Here is a 6712-nt window from a genome sequence, read left to right as displayed (position 1 = left end):
ACGTCTGCTTTTCGTTCGATGTCATTTTTACCTTTTTATTTATTTTGTTTTTACAAGTTTTACCGATGTTAATGGTCGCTGACAGTAGTATAGCATTGATGCCTACTTGACACGGTTTACACCCTGTTCCGCAACGCGGGATGGCTTAATAATAGTTAAAATTAAGTTGCCGATCAACTCATAGATGAGGGACCCTTCCTATCAACTCTTATAAAAAAAATAGATATTATGAACAATCCAGAACCCCCTAAACCCTCCTCCCAGTCCCCATTTCATCGGCAGCGTGCATAATCGATCCAGTTAATTCATATCAGAAACAAACATGTCTCTTCGAGTATTGAACCCTAATGCCGAAGTGTTGAACAAATCGGCTGCACTTCATATGAATATTAATGCTGCCAAGGGCTTACAAGATGTTTTGAAGAGCAATCTCGGCCCTAAAGGCACTATTAAGATGTTAGTTTGTGTTACAACTATTTTCTTTTATAAATCTTTTATGATTTGTTCTTTTTTTTTTCTTCTTTTACGATTTATTGTATATTTGCAGGCTTGTTGGTGGAGCTGGAGATATTAAGTTGACTAAGGATGGTAACACTTTGTTGAAAGAGATGGTTAGTTGTTGGTGTTTTTGTTTCTAAAGTGTGTTAATTATGTGTGTAAAAAGTTATAAATGAACAATACAAGTTATATACAACTTTTCTTTCAATGGAATAAATATAGTTAGGTTTACATATTGTCATTAACATTAATTTTTGGCAATTTGGATTTAAATAATCCTAACTTTCTCATTTGGCCGATAATAATCCCAACTCATATATTTGCCGATGATAATCCGAACTGGTCCACTTTTGGCCGATAATAGTCTGCGTTAGAAATAGCTTAACGGAGTTAAGTTTTTTTCCGAATTACAAACCGATGTTTTAGGGCTTTTGATTAGAACGAGAATACGAGTTGATTGATGTAAAATTTACCCAAACGACGAAAACAATGCTTCAATTCGGGTGTTTAAACTTCCAATTAACAAAAATCAAGCCGTTTGGAGCACCGTTTCGATGTAAGTTTTACATAAATCGACTCGTATCCTCATACTGATCCAAATCCCTAAAGCATCGGTTTGTAATTCGGAAAAAACTTAACTCCGTTAAGCTATTTTTAATGGCGGACTATTATCGGCCAAAAGTGGACCAGTTCGAATTATTATCGGCAAATAACTGAGTTGAGATTATTATCGGCCAAATTGAGAAAGTTAGGATTATTTAAATCCAATTTGCCTTAATTTTTAGGTTAAAAGATCATATCTAAGCATTCCTTTAGTTTGAAAAAGATGTGAAGGTAGAAAGTGGGAAAAATAAAAGATTTAACATTTGGTACAAATCATTTTTTTTTTTTTTTTAAATTTGTAACGAAATTCATATTAGTGCTGCATTTGAATTGCAATGGGTGTAATTTCAAAGTTAAAGGGTGGTCCTTTTTTTGCAATGGATCTGGTATAAAGAAAGACATGCATATGAAAACTTAACTTAATGTTAAATCCCAAGTCCTAGAGGATGTGAACCGAGTCGAGTCAAGTCAAGTAAGCACTCTTGTATGCTGCCTTCATTGTCAATCTGAATTTAAGATACAACATTCTAAATGGCCAGTTTTTCATTTCTAGTTATACCCCTTGTTATTTTATTAAACGGACCAATACCATGTATCTATCTTTTTATTCTTTCATTTTGGGCACAAGATGCATATTCGAATGGATGCAATCATGATGGTTAACTTATTTAAGATTTGTTTATCTTTAAATAATGAAATGAAATGGTGAATATTTTGTTTTTGACAAATTTCCTATGCCATTTTTTGGTACTTTGAACTTGTCATGAACATATATTACACTATTCTGATTTGCTTGTATCGACCAGGAAGCATTAATAACAATCATCATTACACTATAGGCTGTTAACATCTTCTTAAGACTAGACTATTGCCATGTTTACAACAATCATCTGTTCTATTTCAGCAAATTCAAAATCCGACTGCAATTATGATTGCAAGGACAGCTGTTGCACAAGATGATATAAGTGGAGATGGGACAACATCTACAGTCATCTTCATTGGTGAGCTTATGAAACAGTCGGAACGCTATATTGATGAAGGTATGTAACCCTTCTGCTATTGGTTCTCTACTTGTTATTCAGTAAAGGACCTTAACTTGTGAATATTATGATCATGTTTATTATAAGCTAAGACCTTGCGCCTTGATCACAAGTTCACCCTTTGCAGCTTTGAGGCTTTGACTACTATGCGAATCAGTGAACTGTCTATTTTTTTGGTTTACTTATAAAGCGTATGTTTGGTATGGAGCTTCTAGCTTTAAGCTTTTAAGAAAAAGCTCCTACTCAATAAAAAACCTTGTTTGGTTAGTAGCGTTTAGAAGGAGCTACAAGCTTTTAGGGAAAAAATGACTATTTTAACCTCTAAAGATAATGAACTTTTTAAATTTTTAGTTATGTCCATTTTGGTCATTTTATACATTTTATTAAAAGCTTCAGCTACTCTGCCAAACACCAAATATATCTAAAAAGCTACAGCTACTAACTACCAGCTACTTTTGCCAAACATACCCAAAATATTGTTCATATCTTTCAAGCTCGTTAGCATCTACAGTAGTTTAAAACCTGATCATCTAGGTAACTAATGTATCTATGGGTTTGACTTATGTTAATGAAAGGGATGCATCCACGCGTTCTGGTCGACGGTTTCGAAATTGCCAAAAGAGCAACGTTGCAATTTCTTGAAAAATTCAAAACTCCAGTTGTGATGGGTGAAGAGCCAGACAAAGAGATACTTAAGATGGTTGCAAGGACAACGTTAAGAACAAAAGTACATATACCATACCTGTTCATTTTTCTCTTGATCAAGTTCTTCATTGTTATAGCACCGTGTGGATTTTCTTTATAATGGATACACTAACGATCACATATGCATGATTGTGTAGTTGTATGAAGCGTTGGCAGATCAATTAACTGACATAGTTGTAAATGCGGTACTTTGTGTCCGCAAGCCAGAAGAACCCATTGATCTTTTTATGGTTGAGATTATGCACATGCGTCATAAGTTCGATGTAGATACACGTCTGGTATGTTAGAATCTTTAGATGCAGTCATTAACAAGCATTGAAACTTTTGATTGGTAGGTTGCTTGTTTCCACTTTAATTCTCGAGTCTTGATGATATCATATGTTTCACAGGTTGAAGGTCTTGTTCTTGACCATGGGTCCCGGCATCCGGATATGAAGAGACACGCAGAAAATTGCTACATTTTAACATGTAATGTTTCATTGGAGTATGAAAAAAGGTAAGATATGCCGTATGCATTTGTTTGTCTCTTTCGGCTACAAATTAAGAAAAACGACAATACTAAGTTAGTATGTTCTTTCAGTGAAATAAATGCTGGATTTTTCTATTCAAATGCGGAGCAAAGAGAAGCGATGGTGGCTGCAGAGAGGCGTTCAGTTGACGAAAGAGTGAAAAAGATAATCGAACTAAAAAATAAGGTATTAAAGAATGTTTGAAATTTCCATCTTTCATAATATTGCTTATTAAGTTATATTGTTTCTGGCGGTCTACTGTCTACAGGTTTGCAATGGAACTGATAATAACTTTGTGGTTATAAATCAGAAAGGAATCGATCCTCCATCGTTGGATCTTCTTGCTAGGGCAGGGGTAAGTTGCTCTTAGATCATGCTAAGATTGGATAATTCATTACAAAAGTTTTTTTTTAACGTATTGCGTTTTCAGATAGTGGCTCTGCGAAGAGCCAAACGGAGAAATATGGAGCGACTGGTGTTGGCGTGTGGCGGGGAGGCGGTCAACTCTGTGGATGACTTGACTCCCGATTGCCTTGGATGGGCAGGACTTGTTTACGAGCATGTTCTTGGTGAAGAAAAGTATACTTTTGTTGAAAAAGTAAAGCATCCTCACTCTTGTACGATTCTAATTAAAGGTATATCACATTTTTTATGGTTTTGTTGTTTTAAAAAGTTTATGCCTTATGGTTTGCTTTTGGGCTCGTTCTGTTCATGTTTTTTGTTCGATTTATGATGGTGGTTAAGCATTACTGCTTATGATACTGTAGGACCAAATGACCACACGATTGCGCAAATTAAGGATGCCGTTAGAGACGGCCTGCGATCTGTTAAAAACACTATCGAGGATGAAGCAGTTGTGTTGGTAAGTTTTCTTTTATCGTATCATGACTGTAACACTTTCGTGTTCATATTTTTTAATAATTAATGTGTTAAAAGTAATGTTACAGAAAACAGGTTATTGCAATATTTATATTACTTTAAAATCAAAGGTCGGTGACAATACCCTTTAACATTCTAAATGTCACCTTGACTCCCCTCAAGTTTCTAAAGTTTTTAGTTTACCCTAAAACTAATTTCTTACGTTTTTTGTTTTTATGTACGTGTCGGTATAAATTCAAGTTCATCTAGGCTTTAACGTAATTTTTGTTTGGAAACGAGCCGGGTCAATAATAAAATATTTTATTTTTATGTACGTTTGGACGTAATTTTTGTTTGGAAACAAATCGGGTTAAATATGATACGTTTCAACATAAATTTAGTTCGGAAACGAGTCGGGTTAATTGTAAACTATACTTTATCACGCCGCGCACGACGCCACCGCACGTGTTTATTTTATGTACGTTGAGTTGGTCTACGTTTCGACATAAAATTTGTTTGAAAACAAGTAGGGTCAAATATTATACATTTTCATTCAACGGTGTGAATTCGTATTACTCTACATTTCAATGTAAATTTAGTTCGGAAGCGAGTCGGGTTAATTGTAGTCTATAATTATCACGTCGCGTACGGCTCCGCCGCAACGCACGGCGGGTAGGGATGGCAATGGGTCGGATTCGGGTCGGGTATTGGCAATCCCGTACCTATACCCGGTTGTAAAATCGTGTCCCATACCCGACCCAATACCCGTCGGGTATATGTCGGGTAATTACCCGTCGGGTACCGGGTATATCCGCGGGTATCGGGTATACCCATTAGTTTGTTAAAAAAATATACATTGGGATTTCCAAATACATTTTTTACTATTATAATTATTATATAATTTTATTTATGCAACAACTATTATAAATTAAAATATACATTACATAGATATAAGTTTTAGCATAAATTAATAATAAATTTATAATATTTATACACTTATATGTATATACTTCACAACATACAAAATATAAATACTATCATCAAATACATATGCTAAAAGAAAATTTATTTTTTCACATTATGAACATATTAAAATAAATCACTAATATATAAGGGTTAATGGAAAATAAAAAATATAAATTAGAAACTTCGGGTATTTGATCGGGTATATAGTTCGGGTAAACGGGTATGTGGTTTCGGGTAATCGGGTCGGGTATCACCTAATCCCATACCCGACCCATACCCGCGAAAATTTTTAAAACTAAACCCATACCCGGCCCAATACCCGTCGGGTATCGGGTATACCCGTCCCATTTGTGTCGGGTTTCGGGTATACCCGTCGGGCTCGGGTATTTTTGCCATCCCTAACGGCGGGTAAAATAACTAGTTAGTAATGTTTTGAGAAATTATCATTTAACGCATTTGACCCGTTGGTGATAAAACGTACGTAACCAAAGCAAACTGTCAAAATTGCCACGCGGCCTAGAAGATAAAACTCAGTTATCCTATTTAAATTGATTTCTGGTATCAAGGGCATGATTTAAATATGTATATCAGGGTGCTGGGGCGTTTGAGGTAGCTGCTCGCCAGCACTTGGTCAATGAAGTCAAGAAATCGGTTAAAGGGGTTAGTCGTCATTTCCTCACAATAGTCATGGTCCAATACTTTAAGTGTGTTTCGTAATTTGTATCTTTTTGGTATGAACAGCGTGCTCAGCTCGGTATTCAAGCCTTTGCTGATGCTCTTCTTATCGTGCCCAAGACACTTGCTGAAAACTCTGGACTCGACACTCAAGACGTCATAATTTCATTAACCGTAATATGATATTTACCATTTTACCCTCGAGTCACTCACTTCTGTTTTACATACACCTTTGTCCTTTGCGTTAACTAGAATAACTTTTCAGGGAGAGCATGACAATGGTAACGTTGTGGGGCTAAATCAGCACACAGGGGAGCCAATTGACCCGCAAATGGAGGGTATTTTTGACAATTATGCAGTCAAGCGCCAAATTATAAACTCCGGGTACGCAGCTAAAGGCTACAGATTGTGTATGGAATGTCTATAGTGTGAATTAAATTTGTGATCTTGTTACAGGCCGGTGATTGCGTCCCAGCTGCTACTTGTGGATGAAGTAATTCGTGCTGGTCGGAACATGAGAAAGCCAACATAAGCTACTTGTTTGTGTCGTTCAGCCTACACTTTGATTGAATTGTTTTTTTTTTTTTTTTTTTTTTTTTATTTCAGATGTTGACACGTTGAAGTGTTAGCATTTGAACTTTTGTTACACTGAAACCTTAAAATACTTGAATGAGATAATTGTCTTGGTACATTTTATCTTTCGAGAAGTAAAACCCTAAGGGCCTGTTTGGTTTGTAGATTCTAATGGAATTGGAATTTAAATTTCAGTCCTTTATCATGCTTGGTTAGCCAAGTAAAGGAATTAGAATTGAAATTTATTCCAATGAAATCCCTAATTTAGTGGAATCCCCAATTTAT

General features: G+C 35.6%; 1 protein-coding gene across 1 annotated transcript; it reads left to right on the top strand.

Moving 5' to 3' along the window:
• The first annotated feature begins 220 nt into the window (after positions 1-220).
• LOC110911895 (T-complex protein 1 subunit zeta 1) lies at positions 221-6593 on the top strand. The gene is made up of 14 exons (XM_022156547.2): positions 221-456; positions 548-611; positions 2006-2141; positions 2717-2868; positions 2984-3124; positions 3236-3342; positions 3427-3541; positions 3624-3710; positions 3786-3990; positions 4123-4217; positions 5771-5839; positions 5921-6028; positions 6120-6238; positions 6311-6593. The coding sequence occupies exons 1-14, from the start codon at positions 323-325 to the stop codon at positions 6384-6386; spliced, it is 1608 nt and encodes a 535-aa protein (XP_022012239.1). The 5' UTR covers positions 221-322; the 3' UTR covers positions 6387-6593.
• The last annotated feature ends 119 nt before the right edge of the window (positions 6594-6712 follow it).

This window comes from Helianthus annuus, chromosome 15 (genome assembly GCF_002127325.2).
Source record: "Helianthus annuus cultivar XRQ/B chromosome 15, HanXRQr2.0-SUNRISE, whole genome shotgun sequence".
Taxonomy (NCBI): Eukaryota; Viridiplantae; Streptophyta; class Magnoliopsida; order Asterales; family Asteraceae; genus Helianthus; species Helianthus annuus.
The sequence above is the reverse complement of the archived record's forward strand: the minus strand, read 5'-3'. Positions and strand labels throughout refer to the sequence as shown.

Bases quoted from the DNA above. Each gene is read 5' to 3' on its own strand.
- LOC110911895 (XM_022156547.2), top strand. From the start codon at position 323: ATGTCTCTTCGAGTATTGAACCCTAATGCCGAAGTGTTGAACAAATCG. The intron at 4,218-5,770 runs GTAAGTTTTCTT...TATGTATATCAG, and splicing joins AGGATGAAGCAGTTGTGTTG to GGTGCTGGGGCGTTTGAGGT. The intron at 5,840-5,920 runs GTTAGTCGTCAT...TGGTATGAACAG, and splicing joins TCAAGAAATCGGTTAAAGGG to CGTGCTCAGCTCGGTATTCA.